The sequence below is a fragment of the Alligator mississippiensis genome, chromosome 1, assembly GCF_030867095.1.
Source record: "Alligator mississippiensis isolate rAllMis1 chromosome 1, rAllMis1, whole genome shotgun sequence".
Classification (NCBI taxonomy): Eukaryota; Metazoa; Chordata; order Crocodylia; family Alligatoridae; genus Alligator; species Alligator mississippiensis.
Window position 1 is genome coordinate 477,732,455 of NC_081824.1, and position 19,006 is coordinate 477,751,460.

The 19,006-nt window shown below is 58.6% G+C and overlaps 1 protein-coding gene across 6 annotated transcripts; it reads left to right on the plus strand.

The window, feature by feature from the left end:
• Window position 1: 1 nt before the first annotated feature.
• Window positions 2-18,197, plus strand: LOC102562970 (folate receptor gamma). Of its 6 annotated transcripts, XM_019481398.2 has the most exons (6): window positions 2,443-2,587; window positions 3,029-3,280; window positions 14,464-14,605; window positions 15,599-15,787; window positions 16,308-16,443; window positions 16,935-18,197. In XM_019481398.2, exons 3-6 carry the CDS (start codon window positions 14,468-14,470, stop codon window positions 17,207-17,209), a joined length of 738 nt encoding a protein of 245 aa, XP_019336943.1. In that variant the 5' UTR covers window positions 2,443-2,587; window positions 3,029-3,280; window positions 14,464-14,467; the 3' UTR covers window positions 17,210-18,197. The 6 variants fall into 6 exon arrangements, with proteins under 6 accessions (XP_014461619.1, XP_019337047.1, XP_019336943.1 ...); XM_014606133.3 differs by lacking the exons at window positions 2,443-2,587; window positions 3,029-3,280 and adding an exon at window positions 2-116; XM_019481502.2 differs by lacking the exons at window positions 2,443-2,587; window positions 3,029-3,280 and adding an exon at window positions 879-981.
• The last annotated feature ends 809 nt before the right edge of the window (window positions 18,198-19,006 follow it).

Here is a 19,006-nt window from a genome sequence, read left to right on the forward strand (position 1 = left end):
GTCACATGGGTCCCGGCGCGTCACGTGGTGCGCCGTCAGGGGACGCGACCAAGGGCAGCGCGCGGCAGTGGCAGGGCGCCCTCCCCTTGCCCATCTCGGCACAGCAACAGCTGGAGGTGCAGCGCCGGGCATTCACGAGCACGAGTGTGAAATGCGGGGTGCCATGGGTACAGGAGTCCGGCGGGTTTTAAAATGCGGCCGTCGCGTGATGCGCCGCGTGCAGCGGCGCTCGGTGTCGTTCACGTCCTGACGTGGCGCGATGAAGCCCCCTGGACCAGAGTCGGTGACCCCGGTTGTAACCCGCCGGCCCCGGCACGTGGGGTTTATCGGCCGGGGGTTCAGGTCGGCTCTGCGAGGCCGCCCGTGGAGCCAGGCTGCCAAAAGGGGCAAGGGGCGCCCGGCTCCCGGGCTGGACCGGCACCGTTCCCAGTGGGGGAACGAGGAGCAATGGGCTCCAGCTGCAGCAAGGAAAGTTGAGGTTGGATATTAGGAAAAGCTCTCACGAGGAGGGTAGTAAAACACTGGCTGCCCAGAGAGGTGGTGCGATCTCCATCCTGAAGACCCGGGTAGACCAAGCCTGGGCTGGGATGATGCAGTTGGGGCTGGTCCTGCTTGCAGCAGGGGTTGCGCTAGACGTGACCCCCCGAGGTCCCTTGCAGCCCCCGTGGTCTGTGCTTCTGTGATTGATGAAGTCCTGGGGGGGGGAACAAACTTCCTGTTGTTTTCACCTCATTTCATGTGCCTAGTTTTTTTATTACGAGTCGCTCATAAATCTCGATTGACTTCCTCCTCACCCTCCTCGCGTCCGGAGGAGGGTTAACGCACACGCCCGGGGCAATGGGAGGGTGAGGGGGTTTCCCTTTGCAGGCGGGAAGCTCTCCAGCCTGCTTGGGGCCTCCGGGAGCGAGACGCAGGGGGCCCACGTGTAGGTGCACGTGGCCAGGAGCGCGGCTGGGCGGCGTGGAGAGCAGCGCCCGGCAGGTCAGGCTGTGGAGGAAAGGGGCATGGGGGGGGGGGGGCAGATTGTGGCCCCCACAGTGAGGGGCTGGGGGTGCTGCCAAGCCAGAGCGGTGCATGGGAGCGGGATGGGGGGGGCACGTGCACCCCAGATTTGTGCACAGGGTGGATGCGGGCTGCCCGCTGCGGGCTTGGGGCTCCCCACCCTGCTGCCTTTCCTTTGCCACGTGGCCCCTGCCCACCCGGCAGCAGTGGGGGTAGCAACTTGTGCCCCCTGCCACTGGCGGGCAAGCATGGGGCTCCCAAGGGAAGGGCAGCAGGGCAGGGAGCCCTGAACCCGCAGTGGACAGCCCACATCTGCCTTCGCCCTGCTCAGCTTTGCTTCGCTCCAGCTCAGGGGAGAGGACAGCAGGCGGAGGGGAAGGTTAAGTGTAGACAGGTTGTCTCATGCAGGCGCCATCTCACGCAGAAGCTGTTCACTCAGCATCCCGGCAGGGATCGGGGCCAACGGTTTGCTGGATGCAGCTTCAGATGGGCCCAGGCAGGCCTGGACAGCTCGGGAATGAGGATGGCATCAGCTCCCGCGTCCAGACAGCCTAGGTTGATAATTGCAGCCCGCAGCCTGGGGGCACGTCCCTGCTAGACATGCAGTGGTTTTGGCTGCTCTGGGCTCACCCTTGGTGCTGTGGTCGCTCTCAGGCTGTTCAGGATGCTCACGGGGGACTTGGGTTGACAGATGTTGCTGCTTTGGCAGCTAATGCTGGCCCTGACTTAGTCCATATTGCCTGTGTCTGTAGCAGGGTCGGTTTGAGGAGCGGCTGCTGTCAGAGCTTTCTCAGGCTTCTTGGCAATATTGAGCTGCGCCATCTCCAATGCACCTATCATCTCACTTCCTTGCAGCATCACATAAAAGTGATAAAGTCTTCAGCAGATCCACCCTCTCCTTGAGATTGGGAGAAGCGCTCCCAGAGGGGTTAAACTGTTTGTCCAGCTTGATGACTTTGCTTCTTCAGCAGCCCAAAGGATGTCTTTCCCTGTGGCCCCATCAGATACAGGACAGCATGCATCTGCTCTCCTCTGGCTTGTTTTCCTTGCCTAAATCACTCTCCTCTCTGGTCTGGTCCCCACCAGCTTTGAAGGGGAGTTGCCCCGGGGCTGGTACGGGGTAGACGGGAGCCCTAGCACCTCCATGCATCATGCAAAACCTACTCGGATGCAGCGGGTTTCACGGGCAGTGTTTGCTGCTGTGGGGCACAGGGAGGACCCCCAGCAGCGAGAGGGAAAGGGTAAAGCTTTACTACGCTCCATTCAGCTCGACAGACCTGAGCAAACAGCCCTGAATATTAGGATGACTGCAGCCCATCCCTGCGGGCTTAGAGCTCTGATGCATAGATCGGATTAGCGCACAATGCTGTCAGGGAGGGCGCAGCGTCTTGGATGGGGAGAGGGGCTTGGGGGGGGGTTTAAACAGGGAAAGCCCTGCAGCAGGAGAGACAGCGGTTCTCATGCCTGCAATGCTGGTGCTGAGTCAGGTCCAGCGCTGGAAGGACCAAGGGAGCGAGGCAAGAGACCGTGGTGACCAGAGGGAAACGTCGGGCCCTGGATCCTGACCTGTGTGGGGCAGCCAAAGGTGGGGAGCTGGCAGCATGGGGTGGGAGGGCAGTGGCAAGAGGGGCTGGAGGATGGCAGAGCAGGATTTCAGCAGAGAAGAAATCCGGGAACTGTAGCAGACCACCCCCCACAGCAAGCTGCTGGCTCAGAGCTCCAGCTGCTGCGGTGGTGAGTAGAGGAAAAAACCTTGCAGTGCATAGACAAAAAAAAAATCTCTGCATTGAAAAGCCACCCTGGAAATACTCCTCAGATCTATTAATCATTAGCTGCACAGCCAGCTTGGCCCTCTGGCTGCCTTTGCATTGAGGATGGGCAATTGCGCTTGGCCAGAGGGAAAGCTGCGTCAGCTCCAGGATTGGGATCAAGTGTGTGCATGTCTGCGTGGAGCGGGGCGTGTCTCACAAATGTGTTGTCAGGCTCACGATTCAGCCACGGCGCCTGTGGTCGTGCTTTATTTTAGAGCCACCTCGCAGTAGTGGGCACGGAGTTTCTACTCTGCTTCGTCGGGGTGACCTGCTCCGTGAATCACTCGAAGCCGTGAGGGCTGCTGCTGCAGCATTGCATCCCCCACAGGAAAAGTGCATGCTCCAGGCCGGTGTAAGGTGATCATTGAGGACGCTCTGTGCTTACCCAGACAGCAAGGTGGGGAGCACAGCCTGATGCTAGGCGCTCCCCGGTTCTAACCCTGCCTTGGACGTCCCCGCTTCCTGGGGTAAGTGTTTCAATCTCTTCCTTGGCTGGGATGATGTAGTTGGGGCTGGTCCTGCTTGGAGCAGGGGGTTGGACTGGATGTGACCTCCTGAGGTCCCTTCCCACCCTCATTGTCTACGAGTCCTGCCTCAGTTTCCCCCTCGCTAAGTTGAGGTTTGTGATATGTTTCTGAAGCGTTCATTACCTTGTTGCTATCTGTGATAAGCTGGCTGGCTGTTAGCTGTGCCCAGCAGGAATTCAGTCGCACGTGGGGCTTCTAAAACATGCCTCTGCCTTCATCTGAGGTAGTGAAAGAATTAATGGTATCTTCACGCTTGGCTTGACATCCTTTTCCTTCTGGTTTTGCTGGTGCTCTTTGCCCCAGCTGAGTGGGACGTGGCCAGTGTCAAGAAGATACCGTATTTTCTCATGTTTCTACCATCTTTTCTTGCAAACAACATGCACTCCCCCCTAAAAAAAATTAGGCTGTGTGTATTTTCTGCCTCTGATTTGCTTCCTCCATCACACTGCAGCAGCTGTTCTATTAATCTTCTGGCAGCCGAGGAGGTCACCTATCTTAATAGCTCCTTGTTCTCCACCCCACAGGTGTTAACCTCCCTGTCTCCTTTTTAGCAGGTCTTCATCTTCGAAGCTAACTTTTCTTTGAGTGGTTGTGCTGTCTGTTAGCTGTCACTCTGCTGTTTCGCAGCCTAGACAGGACAAAGAGGGTGAGTCAGCTGAAGATGAGGTTTTTCCTTGCTCTTTGGAAAAATCTGCTGTTTTTTTAGGGAGGTGGCAAAATACCCCCTGCTGCTGGAGGAACGTGTGGGGTTGACTTCCCCGCCCGGCAAATGGGGTCTGGGTCTGACGTCCCACCTGAGCAGCTCGGCCCCCCTTAGCACTGGAGCTGCTCAGGTGGAAGGCCAGACCAAGACCCCACCTGCCCCATGGGTACGTCAAGCCTGCTTCAGTGCAAAGCGGGGCCGAGCCGCTCAGGTGTCAGCCCTGCCTGGCATAGCCCTGGCTCCCTCTGCTCCAGTGCTGGAGAGTTGTATTGTACTCCCCTGTCCCCATCCAAGAAGCAGGGGCTGCAGTTTCTTCTCGGGACCCAGGCCACAAACCACACACCATGGTAGAGAACAGGAGCCAAGGCAGGAGGCTGAGTCATTTCACCAGAGCTGCCTGGGAGGGTCAAAGATAGAGCTGGGAGGGGCTGAGGCTGCCTCTTCTCCACCAGCTGTGCCACGCAGCCTAGCTCAAGGCCACTTCTGCCACTGCTATACCCCATCATCTGCATGCAGCCCTCTCTCCATAACTCCATCACTCCCTTCTCCCAGCCCCCTGTGCCATGGTGCTCTGGGAAAGTGCCAGCCTGGTGATGCAGCAGGGAGCCCGCCTGGATTGCAGCTCTGATTACGCTGTTGCCTTCCTCTGCCCTCCCCGGGTGCACCTTCAATCGCACCTGTATCATCCGCAGTAAAGGGCTTGCTTGCCCAGACCGTGGGCTACCTGGGTCACCGCTGCAACTGGCACCTCTTCGTCTCACCTCTGTCATGTGCCAGGGGTATTAGAAAGGGCCCCAGTGTGAGGACGGACCCAGCGCCTGTCAATGGCAGTGCAAAGAGGCTTTTTCTGATTCAACTGGGCATCCCCCTGTCCTACCTGGACGCAGCCCATGGGTTTCCATGAAGTCCTTGGTCATCAGAGTATCCTCAGCCAGGTCCCTTCTCCCGCTGGCTGGTTAAGGAAGCCCCACTTCCGCTCTCTTCTCCCCACCCTGTCACTCTGGCCATAGCCTGTGCTTGGCCCATAAAACTCAGCCCATTCTCTGCGTCCCAGCATCCAGGCTGTCCAAATCTTACTAACCCTCCATGCTGCACCTCTAAGAGCCTGTCTGTGCTACCCTGCCCATGCCCTGAAAGCACGCCATGCCTCTCTCAGCCATTGTCTGACGTTCTTTGGCCTCTGGCCCACAGAAGAAAGAGTGGGTGGGGTATGTTTCCCAGCTCTGCTCCTTGGCCTGGTGCAAGGTCACAGGGACATGCCCAGATCTCTGACTTTCCCTCTCCACCCCTGCAGCCCAAAGCCTCATGCCAGCCTTCATCACTTCGCACGTCAGCACCTGCCCCCTCATGCCCTCCAGAAAGGCCAGTCTTGCCCCATCTCCTCTTCTTCCGGACACTGCTGCGGGGCTTGTTTTTGCAGCTGGTTGTTTTGATTGCATCACCTGTCTCCTGGCCCCGCTCCCTCTTCTCCACTGAGCCAAAACAAGCCACTTCCTGGTGCTTGCTAGTCCTTTATAGGACCCGGACACTTGTCTTGCACCTGTCCCCTCTCATCCCTCCCACCCTGTGGAGAGCCAGGTGTGTCATGCAGAATCATGTATGGCCTTGCACGTCTCTCTTTCTCTGGATGTTTTAGACCAAAGCTCTGGCTCTGTTTGTTGGAGCATTGGGGCTAGATGCTCTGGACACGAGCTGAAGGCTGCTCCCAACTCAACCAGCTATAATGGGAATCTGGGCACATAGGCAGGATGGTGAAGGCAACCAGCTGTGATGTTAGCTGCATCAGCCCGCCCCCCGCCCCCCACTTCGTTTGCCATAGAAAGGCTCATAACCATGCTGACTTGGTGGGCTATTTCTCTTGGGACCTATAACCCACAACACAGCTACTGCAGGGTCAGCCCAGAGGTGGATCTAGAGGGGTGCAGTAGTGCAGCTGCACCCCTTCTTTGATTCCTGCTCTATGGAAACTGTAAAACCAGCTGTTTGGGGAGAGGCAGTGGCATTTCTATTCAGGCAGCACTAAGGGAGTCAATTGATTTCATGGCTCATTATCATCTGCCTGGTTCCTGCTGCTCTCTCTTCACTCCTTAGGTGTTAAAGACCCTCACTCCTTGTTAATGGTCATCATGTTCCCCTACTCAAATGATCCTTTCTTCTTCAGTGTTGCTGTCTGTTCTCCATTCCTGGGAATGTCTCTCCTCTATTCCACATCCCTGAAGGTTGTTTTTAACTCTAGCTAAAATCCTTAACTCAAGGGTAGCAGTATTAATGACTGTCAGTGAAGTATTGAAGGTGCTGTCAAGAAACTCAAGCAGGCTAGATTTTGTTGCACGATTTTGAATAAGAGACATACATTTAACTATAATGACTACAGGACTAGCAAAATGATCTCTTGACTTCTTAAATCATTTTTTTTGCCTAGCTTGTAGTTTTTTAAATTACTGTATAATTTAGCAATTAGTGGCTGTCCTGGTAGATTTAGATGAGTTTTTGTTTAATCTTAAACTTAATAATATAGCGCTGGGCCTCTGGCTTATTAGTAAAGCTTCTAGTTTCTATTTCCCTGGAGAAACATAGGTGGTGCGTTGTATGTGATGATGCACCACCCTGTCTGCTCTCCCCGCTTTCGACATCCGCGCATGGGTCAGTCTCCCCAGGATTTTACTCTGTAGCCGGCTCGCTCTGTATTATGGACACCCGACCAGGCCTCTCCCAAGCTGTCCAGGGCAGGTGCTGTGTATTTGCATTGAGAAAAGAGCTTCCCCAGAATGAACTTGATGAGGAGAGTGGACACATGACTGATCTTCCCCTGAAGTAAAGTTCCTGCCTGTTTCCTGGGCCTGACTCCCACCCCCTGCCCCAAGCTTCATATGATTTCCCCTGCAGCAGGGCTGGGCCCTGTGTGCCTCTGCATCTGCCGCCCATCACAGTCAGTCGCCTCTGGTTTCCTACGTGTTACTGTGGTTTCCAATGTGTCGATGCTCCTATAGCAGACCAGAACCACCCTGTCAGCAAGTCGCTCTCCTTAGCCAGCTACTGCCCCAGATGAGAGGGCGCTTGTACGCGGGACGATGATAAGGAGGAGGCTGTGATTGCCCGGAGATTACCTGAGGCAGGGGATGGGCAATTATTTTGGGCGGAGCGCCACTTACTGAATTTTGGCAAGCCATCAAGGGCCGCATGACAGGCAGCCAGGGGCAGATAAATATTAACTTTCTAAAAATGCCCCAGGCATTTTGCCACCCCGACCTAAGGGAATGACTCTTGCCACTTCCTCATCAGCTGCTTTTGCTCACCTTGCCCTGTCGCTGCAGGGTGGGAAGATAAGCTGTGGAAAGGCAGCTCTCTGAGGCCTGGGCTGCCCCTCCTGAGGCGTTCTGCATTGCAGATCTGAGACCCCTGCCACATCGTGACACTGGTGCATGTCACACAACCGTGGAATAGCAGACAGCCCCAGGTCCAGCCCATCCCACAGTGTCTCTCCAGGGTCTTTTCCTACCTGCTCCAGGCTCTGCAAGCAGTTCTGGTCCAGTTTTGATTGGGAAATCCCTTGCTGTGGCAGACAGCTGGAAAGGATCCCTCTCCAGCTCCCTGGCTACAGTGGCAATGGACCTTTGAATTCAGCCCTGGCTGTAGACGGGGGAAGTTTTAACTGCTCCAAAAGGTGTTGGCCTGCAGCTGTTCCCTCTGTCGGCACCTGGAGTGGTACAAGTGGGCTAAACCCTTGTATGCTTAACCCTGAAACAGGGTTCATTATGCACCGCTTTACCTACGCTTCCACCCAGACAGGAGCAGATAGAGGGAACAGCCGCGTCCAGCACTTAGTAATGTGCCACGACCACGCAGGGCATGGCCCTGACTAGCACAGGCGTTCAGCATCCGGCTGGTACAAGTGACGCTCTGGGTCAGGGCTGTGAGTGCGCAGAGCTCCCCTCTCTTGGCCTAGGGCAGGGCTGTCGCACATACAACCCCTGGGCCAGATCCAGCATGCAGAGCCGGGCCGTAGGGCCGCTGGAGAGGCTGGGAATCCAGGAGTGCAGCCTGCTACTGACTTCCCGGCTACAGAGCCCCACTGGGCTGCATTTTGGGGGCGGTGGGATGAGTGATGGATGCAGTAATTCCTGTAGTTTGCTGAGGTATCACAGTGGCTCAGGCAGCTGCAGGAGTTAACACTCCTGGCACTCGCCTCCCTGCCAGAGGTGGATCCAGATGTGGCCCATGAGAACCCCTGCAGTCTGGATCCAGACCAGGGGGCCAAATGAGTTTGATGCCCTGGGACTAGAGGATGACAAAGGAAGAGGGAGGGAGCCAGGAGGCGAGTCCTGCTGGGTGCTCCCACCCCAGCCACTGCTCACGAAGCGGCAACCGCTGCAGGTTTCATGTGCCAGGAGATGATCTCTGCTAGAGCTAACCAAGCTCAGAGGCTTTCCTAGCACCATGGAAAGTCACCACATCCCCATCATGCTTTGCACGGGACGTCAAGGGTTCAGCCCGACTTTGCACCATCTCCAGCCGGACCCTTCTGCTTGGGGAAGCCCTTCTCCTTCCCGGCTGAAGCAGCCTGCATTGTGCATGCCTTGCACTTTCCAGCTTCCCCTTTTCACAACACTGGGAAGGGACCAGGAGGGGTGGGGTTTTTGGGCATCCTTTGCAGCCCTTCTGGGAGACACCTCCTTGGCATGAATGAGCTGATGCTACGGGACAATGGGATGCAACCTGTTAGGCTCCATGGAGGGAGGGCTGAGCGCACCCTGTTTGAGAGCAGACCCCAGACGGGCCACAGAGACGTTATGCAGCACCTCAGCTTTGACCTATCAACCCGCTGGGCCTTTCCAGACTCCTCATCATTAAGAAGTCACTGGACACGGATGTGCCAGCTAGGAGGTCTGCAGTGGCTATTCACTTGCCCCGATGGGAAACCAGGTGCCTGAAGAAACTCTGCCCCAGCTGGAGCCTATTTTGGATCTTGGGCAAAGAGATGGAGCATCTATAGCTGGCATTAAACAGCTGCTTGGGGAAATGTCTAGTGCATCCAGGGATGCTGATGAGGTGGTGGCTCAGTGCCCGGCCTAGCCCTGTCCCGGGTCTCGGGCTGCCCTAGCGTTCACCCCGTGAGCGAGGAAGTGATGGGTTGTCTGGAGGCAGACAGCTACTATGACCCCCCCCAAGCTGTTGGCTAACTCTGGCTGTGCTTGCATCACAAAGCGTCTGCAATACCCAGTGCATGGGGATCGCAGCATGAAACGCAGGGTGTGGCTGGAGATGGGGGTGCCCCCGTGGGCATCTTCCTGCCAGAGGTGAGCCGCAAAGGGAGGGCTGCTATAAAAGCCTGGACGTTCCCAGGCAGAGCGGGAGAGCGAGGAGGAGACAGCAGAGGAAAGATCCACTCGCCCTGGTGACATCTGCCTGCGCCCAGCGGACACCAAGGGTGAGTCACAGGGTGGGGACAAGCTGGCATGGCAAGGAGGATCCCTGACGAGTGCTTCGCAGCAGCCAGATGTTGGGCCAGGCATTGGAAAGGCATGAGGGCAAGCTGTGCCCCCGTCAAAGTGGCAGGGAGTGCAGTGAGAGACTAAACATGGTACTCGTTGCCTGGGGGCACCCGAAATACCAAAGCAGAAACCGGGAGTCGATGCGTCGGGGCGAGGACAAGTCCGGGGACTCTGCAAGGCTCATCGCTGATACTGCGAGGGGGCCAAAGGATTGCACTTCTCACACGCTGGGTGAACTGTGATCTTGTGGCCAATGCACGTTGCATCAGTGATAAGGGGGCAAGATCTGCGGCTCAGCAGGGCGCGAGCAGGTTCAAGATTGCTCAGATAAGTCAGCGGCTTTCAAAGCAGCGAACTTCAGCCCGGCTGGCGTAATCTTGGAGCCAGGGGAGGCTGGGGGCAGAGGAGTTTCCAGTGGAAAGGAGAAAACAAGAGTGCCTGTCCTTAAGAAGGGTGGAGAGGGGCATCGGAGGCTTTACAACCGCTCGGCCTCGCTGCGGTTCCTGGGAAGAGGCTGGGACACGTCATCCAACCATCAATCTGCGACAAGCAACAGATGGGTGCATTAAGGACAAGGCCACATGGTTTCCTTTGGTGACGGGGCAGCTGGGGAGAGAACGGGCAGTAGATGTGATGTACCTGGACCTGAGGAAGGCTTCTGGGATCAGGATTCAGAGGGGTCTGGGCAAGCTAGAGAAATGCTTTGAAATCCATAGGATGTGAGGCAGGAAGGATGAGGGCAGAGCACCATGGGGCTGGGTAGGCAGCAGCTCTGGCAGGAAGGCACCAGGGGTTATCACCGGTCAGGCTGAGCCTGTCAGCAGCTTTGTGCCTCAGCAAAAGAAAGCTGGTGCCACCTGGGTTGTGTCAAGAAAGGTGGTGAAATCATCCATGGAGATTTTTAAGACCCAGGTTGACAAAGCCTTGGCTGGGATGATGGGGCTGGGGCTGGTCCTGCTTGGAGCAGGGGGTTGCAGTAGATGTGATCTCCTGGGGTCCCTTCAACCCTCATCTTCTAGGATTTTATGTATTACAGGGGAGAGTTGGGAAGGACCTCTGGCTTTAGGGCCCTGCTTCACTAAACCCGCTTTCTTGGGACTTGGATATTGTAGCTCCCACTGGGTTTCTGCCCCCCCGTAGGGCGCTGCGAGTTTGCAGGGGTAGTTGTGGAACCACCGTGAGGCTCGGGCTCTCCCGTCCTTGCAGACGCAGGAGCTGCTGTCATCTGCTGGATGGGCTCTCGAGGCCCTGGGGTTGGCAATACCCCCTGGGGATCAGTCCCTACCAGTGTTATACAAAGGCTTGGGGCTTCTCCAAGAAGGGGCTGGAGCATGACTTGGTCTGGACATCCCTGCCCTGCCGGGCAGTCTTCATTCTGCGCGTGGCTCTTGCAAGGCCTCCCTGCTCACCTGCGAGTAGCACTAGTGGGATGCTGCAGCCGTGACGGGCTGAGGATCATGCGGGGGGCAAGGGTTTTTTGGAGTGAGATTGCCTGTTGGACCGACTGCGCGGCCAGGATGGAGTGAGGCGAGCTTTCAAGCGCAAAACATTTATCTGGGTGGAGGAAGAAAGCAAGCCTCTCCTTGCTCGGGCCCTGGAGCGAGGCAGGAGGTGGGGAGGGGGTTATCTTAGATGGTGCTTTCTTACTTTTTCCCTTTTACAGCCTCTGGACTATCAGTAGATTGCTCCCTGGCCACCATCCAGCGTCTCCTGCTGCGTCAGGTCTGACCTTAGCTGCCCCGATCCATGGAGAGGGTGGCTGGGAAAAGCCCAGCCCTTTCCCCTACGCTCCCTGGGAGAGGATGGGACCAAAGCAGCCACCGGCTACAACCCCTTGCTGGGACCATCACATCCCAGGGGTACCCGCCTTTGTGTCTCCATCACGTTGCAACCCTCAAATGGGCCCGGTAAGGTCCTTCTGTCATCAGGGAGCATCTTCCTGGAGCGTCTCTCCCTGCCCCTCTCTGCGGCGGTGGTGATGGGCCTTTTCTGTCCTCAGTCCATCCTGTTAATGCTATGACTGCTTCCCCGGCTCTGACTCATGCTGGCCAGACAGCTCGGTGTCTGTAAGGCAGGCTGCAGGCTCTCTGCTCTCCCCGTTTGGCTCCCTTTCCTCTTCCTCGACCCTGTGCCAGGCCTGCTACTGCTGTAACCCGTGTGCCGGAGCGTGCGCTTCCGTCCTGTGCCGGTGCTGCCTGGTGCTGCGATGCCCCGCCAGCCTACCTTCCTTTCTGGCATGGGACACGCCAGCCTCCTCCCCTGGATCTTCTCCACTCTTCCCAATTGCTTCCGCTGCTGCTCCTCTTCCTTCCCCTGCCTTTGTTCTGGGGGTTAAAGAGCCACCGTGCAAGCTGCTTCGGTCTCTCCTGGAGCAGTCGCTCTGTGCAGCTGGGTGTGTTAGCAGAGCAAGGGGCTGGGCACGGGCAGGGGAAGATCCTGGAAATCGAGGGGCTCAAGAGCAAAGGGAATTGGGCACTGCGTGGGCTGCGCTTGCTGGGCAAAACTCTGGGACCCACTGCTCCGACCTCAGCCCAGTAGCTGCTTGGAGTAGATGCGCTTTCCAAACGGGCAGGGCATTTCCCACGAGGCAGGTGGGAGCTGAGCCATGCTCCTCGCTTGACCGTAGCAGGGTCCAGCATCATGCTGCTCAACCCACAGGACCCGGGAGGAGCAGACGTGGAGCTAGACCCGTGGATCAAACTGATCAAACCCCTTCCCTCTGCAGAAGGCGCCAGGGGTGGGGGGAAGCCAGCTGTGGCCTTTCTTCATGCGTGGGGCTGCCCACTTGGTATTGTTAAGGGCATATCTTATGCCAGGCATGTGAGGCTGTAGCAGGGGGGTAACCACACCCTCCACGGTCGATCTAGGGGTCCCTTTTCATCCCAATGATCCTCAAACGGGGTTTTGTCAGATCCTTTTAAGGGTGTAGCACAATACAAGCACAGTTTGGTGTGCAAACACCCGCAGAGGATTCACGAGAGAAACCCAGAGATTTCCAGGAGGGAGCCAGAGGGCCCAAACCCTGCTGCGGGCCACCTGAGCTATTTGCCACAGAAGGACGGCACTGGTATTTTTCCTGCAGGAAAAAAATGTCAAAACCTGCCCGTATGATCCCGTTAAGGCTCTCCTAGTGCTGGGGTGCAGTCAGCCAAACTCCCCCAAAGCTTTGCTAACTCCGTCCAGGGCCCAGCTGTACCTTGCGTCATGCTTTACCCACTCCGCTATTTTAAGAAGTGTTTAGCAAGGACCATTCCCCTCTAGCAGAAACCAAAAATCTGCGGGGCTTGCACTTTTATTTCTCCTTTTGACAAAGCCATGATGACTGGGGAATGGGCAGGATTGTAGTATCTCCTCCTTCCGTTTCTTGATGCAATCGAGTTCAGTCTCAGAGCACCGTGCGAGGGTGCACGGAGAGGCACGTCCATTCGTGGCACTGCACAACCGGTAATGTAGCTTCCCACCGCCGATGGCTTATATAGTCCTGTATAGCCAACTAACTTATGCTTTTATTCCTCAATGAGCTGATTCCTAATTAATCGCCAGTGGAGGGAAGCCTGGGCTCAATCCCTGACTTTTCGCTTCTTGGGTTCGGTTCTTCTCGGGCGCCCGTGTTTGCTTTGTGGGTGTTGGCTGTTATCGTTCAAGATTTGGAGACAATGCAGCAATGTTCGGCCCCCACTTCTCCAGGCAGAGGATCAGCCTCTGTGTTTTTCCTGGATCAGTGCCGCGGTGGCCCGACGCCTGTACGAGGCGTCCTTCATCTTCCTTATCTCCCACCAAGGTGCGGAGCAAAGAAAAAAGTCCATGGCATGGTGCTGGGTGCAGGGGGACTCCCCTTATAATCATTGGCCAGGGGCTGGGCATGGAGCTGACCTTTGAGATGGGAAGCGGGCTCGCTTTGGGATCAGTGCTGCTGGCTGCCCCTGCGCCCCCAGCTCTCTGCCTGCCTTTGGGTCGGCTGCATTCGAGGTAACTTCCTAGCTGCGATCTGGAGCCGGACGGAGGCACCCATTCGGCTCGCTCTGCCCCTGCTGCCAGCTGCCCCCAGCGCCTGGCGGCTTTCAAGGGTGCTTAGCAAAACTCCATGTGTGCGGGGAGCGGTGGGGTCGGGCGGGCTGATACAGCCGTGGGAGTCGGGGGCGATGTGAGAAGCAAGGCCAGCGTGGTGCTGGCTCTTCCCGGGTGGGTGGGAGAGGGGTCAGACAAGCCGGAGCATGGGGGGTGGCATTTCAAGGAGAACGTGTCTTATCAGAGCGAGCCCGCCATATTCTGGATCCGCTGAGCTCTGCCGAAGGGCGGGGGGCAGCTTTTAGCAAAATAGATGGCTGAGAAAAAGATTTGCAGCCATGTAGGGCCCTGTGGGTGAGACGGGAGTACCCTGCATGGCTGGACAGCCCGCCTGCAGACAGGAGGAAGGACTGGACGGGGCAGAAGGAGCTGCCCCGAGCCCCCGGCTGGTATGGGGGGAAGGCTCAGTGTTTGATTCCTCCCATGCACATGGGAGCCGAGACCTGGGAGGTGGCTGAACCGGTAGATGGGGTGAGGGCGACCCAGGAGAGCCCACTGCCTGCTCCGGCAGCCAAGGATAGGGGGCACGGGTGTCTGGCGGTGGCAGCTGCAGCAGGGCTGCATCCTGCCAGCAAAACCCTTCCCCGTTTCACCGCTTCACTGGGGCGAGTCCACCCAGGCCGGGCGTGCTGCTCCCTGCACATGGCTGGGGGCCAGCCGTGCCCCTGGCTCAAGCCCAGCAGTATGTGGCCGAGATCCCTGGACCAGGCCTGCCTGGCTTGTGCCCTCAGCGAGCGCCCGATCCTGTGTTACTGGAGGGTGCCCACCGGGGATGCCCAGGGGTGGGAGCGAATGGCGCTGGATGCCACGGCCCTCTGGCCCGCGTGGGCTCTAACCATCCTCCCCTTGTTCCGTGGCAGGGAGATGGCAGCATGGTGGGTCCTGCTGGGGCTCCTGGCCGCCTGCGTCACTGAGGCCGCCAAGCAGGACATGCTGAACGTGTGCATGGATGCCAAGCACCACAAGACCAAACCAGGGCCGGAGGGGCAGCTGCACAACCAGGTAAGGGGGCTGTCATCGCCCACCCTGGGTGTCTCGGGCCATGGCAAACCCCAGGTCCCAGGGTCCGGCTCTGTGGACAGCTGTCACAGCCTTTGAGGACGGCCGTGCTGACGCATGGGGGAGAGTCCCGTGACAAACCGAGCACAACCTGACTGCCATACAGGGCCCCTTCTGCCACCCGAGCAGGGGTCCGGCACTCCCTGCTTCCTCGTAGGGACAGACACCCAGAGCCCTGGCTTTGCTCCCGCTGGCTCAGCGATACCCCCGGGTGACGCTCGCTTTACAGAGGGATGCGGGCACTTGCCCCCGTTTAGGGGTCTGCCTTGCCCGTGGTTGGCAAATTAGCACCCGAAGAGGAAGGAAGTGCCAGCAGCATTTGGGGGAATGTAAGAACCGCGGTTGGGTCAGACCACAGGTCCATCTTTCCCGGTCCCTTTGTCATGCAGACGCAAATGAGCAGAGGCCGGAAGGGAGAGGGAACTGGGTTTTCCCCTGCTCCTCTCTCTCTTGCAGCCTTCGGCATTGAAGGTCCGGAAAGCTCTGATGCAGAGGCCATGCCCCTCACCCCCTTGCTCAATAGCCACCGATGCCCCTTTCCTCCAAGCACGTGTCCGGACCCTGGATGAAATCAGGCTGAACTCGCAGCTTGCACCACATCTGGTGGCCATGCATTCCCCAATTTGAATGCCATGCTGGGGGAAACGAACTTCCTGCTGTTAAGTTTTAAACTGGCAGCCCGCTTGTTCATAAATGTTGCGACCCCCCTCATTCATAAATCCAGGCCTTTCTGCCTTCTGCATCCCCCCCCCCCCCCAATCCTGCTTTGGTGCTCCCAGCTTGTCACTGCAGCCTCGTGGCTTCCCCCAGGGAGAAGAGCCAGATTTGCCCCCATCCCCTGAGACACAGGTGCAATCATGCCCCCACCACTAGGGAGCACTGCTGCCATTGCCCCCCACAGCCATGCACCCACTGGGCCCTTTGCTCCCTTGGCAGTGCACCCCCTGGAAGGACAACGCCTGCTGCACGGCCAACACCAGCATGGAGGCTCACAAAGACCAGTCCTACCTGTACTCATTCAACTGGAACCACTGCGGGGGCATGAAGGACAAGTGCAAGCAACACTTTATCAAGGACACCTGCTTCTACGAGTGCTCCCCCAACCTGGGGCCCTGGATCGTGCAGGTAGGAGGGTGGGGAGCAGCAGCCTGGGCCGGAGGAGCTGGGAGCAGGTGGGTTGCGGGCTCGGCACGAGTCGACCAAGGGACGCAGCCGCCCAAACTAGCGTCAGGCTTTGAGGCTGCACCAGCAGGGCTGAGGGGTAGACATGGACTGGGACGGTGCCGCTCTGCTCAGTGAGGCCTTGGCAAGATTGGGGGTGGCCAACCTGTGGCACAGGTGCCACACGTGATACAGGCAGGCTCTGTGCGTGGCGTGCAGTGGATCGGGGAGGGGACAGGCAGCACAGTGGCTGATAGGGCAGGGAGCAGGATGCAGAGCAGCAGATCAGGGAACTGGTGTTGGGGGGTGAGGTCCCAAGCTTCTCCTGTTTCAGTTGCTTGCCCCCTGCCCCACTGGGTGCCAAGCCACGGGGGTCTGGCTTCCTGGCAGCCCCCGGGCCTCCTGTGGAGGGGACGGGGGAGGGGAGGGGGACTGGGCAGCCCTGGGCTTGTGCCCCGAGGCTCACAGCCCCGCGCCCCCACAGACAGACACCAGCTGGCGCCGGGAGCGAATCCTGAATGTGCCGTTGTGCAAGGAGGACTGCGACCAGTGGTGGAACGACTGCCAGGACTCCTTCACCTGCAAGGAGAACTGGCACAAGGGCTGGAACTGGACGACAGGTCAGCGAGCGCCCTGGGGACGGGACCAGACAAGCTGGTTGCAGGCAGGGCCGGCCCCACGGGAGAGATGGGGGGTCTGTGCTGAGGGCAGGGGTCAAGGCCAGTCTGGGGCCTAGCACCCACTACAGACAATGCTCTGGACCAAAGCATCCTCCTCCCTGCCTTTAGATTGGCCCCAAGATCCCTGCCATGATTCCCCATGTAGTAGCAAGCAGGAGCCTGGCACACAGGCTGGGGCTGTTTCCTGGCTTTGCCACTGATGGCCCAGGTAGCCTTGGGCAAGTCACTCAGCCCTGACAGCTGGCAGGCTGCGAGAACACCCACACAGCACTAGCCCCGCAGTTAGGGGCCCATGCACAGTGGGGATTGGGAGGCTGGGAGAATCTGGTCCTAGGGAGAAGGAGGCATCACTTCCCCCAGCCAGACCAAAGGAAAGACCCAGGGGAGTCCATCCTGTGCCAGCTGCTGCCTGTCCCCTTCTGCCCCTCCAGGAAGCAACCAGTGCCCCCGGGGCTCCGAGTGCCGCCCCTTCAAGACGGTCTTCCCCCAGCCGGCCGACTTGTGTGAGAAGCTGTGGTCCGGATCCTACAAATACACGAGAGAGAGCCGGGGCAGCGGGCGCTGCATGCAGATGTGGTTCAGTAACACCGAGGTCAACCCCAACGCGGCCGTCACCGAGTACTACGCCCGGCTTGCTGGGGCTCCCATGCCAGGGCCTGGCGCCTGGCTGTTTCTGCTGGCCCCTGCCCTGCTAGCTGTGCTCTGAGGGCCAGATGCTGGCTCTCCTAGCCTGGGGGGAAGGCTGCAGGGGCGCTCTCTGGGCTCTGGCTCCCCCTCATTTACGCGGGACCCATTTCTGCTCCTGACATCGGGACAAAAGAGGCTGCTGAGGTGACAGAGACAACCCCGGCTCCCCTCGACGCTTCGCTCCCTGCACCCATCTCCTCCCTGGCTGTGTGCAGCGAACACCTCCTCCGTGGTGCCCAGGGGCAGAACTTTCCCCCCCACCCAGCGAGTCTGTCCTGGGTGCCTGTCTATCCAGAAGAGTCTGTGCAGTTGTCCACTCCAGTGCCTGGCTTGTCTGTGCCCTTCGCTACAGGGGAGCCCACAGCCCTGACCTGGCCCCCAAGCCCTTGACCCTCAGGACAGCAGCAAGACAGCCCCAGGTGCTCTCCGCACAGCCTGGGCAAACTGCGGAGGGAGAGGGGGGACATAGAGCCAGAAGCCAAACACGCCGAGGGGGCAAGTAGGGGACCATCATCCCCAACCAGGGGAGGGCTGGGAGCATGCCGTTACCAGGCACCTCGTCTTCCCTAGAGGCTTGGGCTGGGGGGTCTTCAGGTGAGCTCCAGGCACGTTGCCTCCCTCCTCTCCCATCAGCTTCCTTTGCAGCAAGGGGCGAGTCACTGCTGCAGGGCAATGTTTCCAGCACTTGTCCCCAGCCCAGCTCCTGCACCGGCGGGCTGCAATATTCCTGACCATTTGCACGCAGGCTCAAGCTGCACCCCCAGCCAGTGCTGCCCTCAGGCCTGCCAGCTGCAGCTGGCACCAATGCTGCATGGGCATTTGGGGGTCATGCATGAGTGAGGGGACACATCTACTTCCCTGGTGCACGTGGACCTGGCAATAAACTCGATCAACTCTCCAGGCTCATCTTTTTGCTGCATAAGTATTTGGGGGTCATGCATGGGTGTGGGTGTCACATCCACTTCCTTGGTGCACACAGAGCTGGCAGTAAACTTGATTGAAACCTCCGGGCTCGTCTCCTCCTTGATGCGCCGGCAGCTGCTGCATCTCTAGCAGTGCCAGGGAGCAGCCCTTGTCTTCCAGCCGGGGGTGGTGGCAGCAGGACCCAGACATCTCTGGCTTCCCTTGGGCCTGCAGCTGCAAAGTGTCCTGTTGGCACGAGCCCATGCCCAGACCACACTGAGGTCCTCACGCCGACCCCCTCCCTGCACAGAGAGCAATTGATGCACTCTGTGCATAAGCCCATGCTCCCAGCACAGCCAGCTACGAACACCCCATCAGGGACAGCCCCTGGTCCCCCAGTGCAGAGCTGGGCTCTGGGAGCGGATCTAGTTCCCAGCACGGGGCAATGCAGCTCTCCAGAGGGGATCCGGTGCCAGCCAGCAGCCTCCCCGTTTCTATCCAGCGCAGTCAGGCTTCGGCCGCCAGCAGAAGGCACGCACAGCCCTTCCTGCACTTTCTGCCGGCTGCGGCAAAGCTGCGGAGACACCCCTTGCCTTCTGCTGCAAGAGAGAGAGGCGCGTGGCTGGGCCACGAGTGGGTCTGTGGCTGGCTGGCTGCCCCACTCTGAGGTACTGGGGCTCTTGCTTTGAAGCCCGGTCTTGCCCTGCTCAGGTTCAGGGGGAACTGGTAGCGTGTCCCCTCTGCTCCACTCAGCCACCAGCTCCTCCCCACCCCAAAAGTGGCTGCCCCACAGCAGCGTGGGGGGCTGCTCCGTGCTCTCTGGTGGCCAGCAGGTGGCACCGTGTGGACACGCATCGCGCCAGGCACCCATTGCAACCGCCTGGATTGCATCAATTGCAACGGTTGCTGGCAG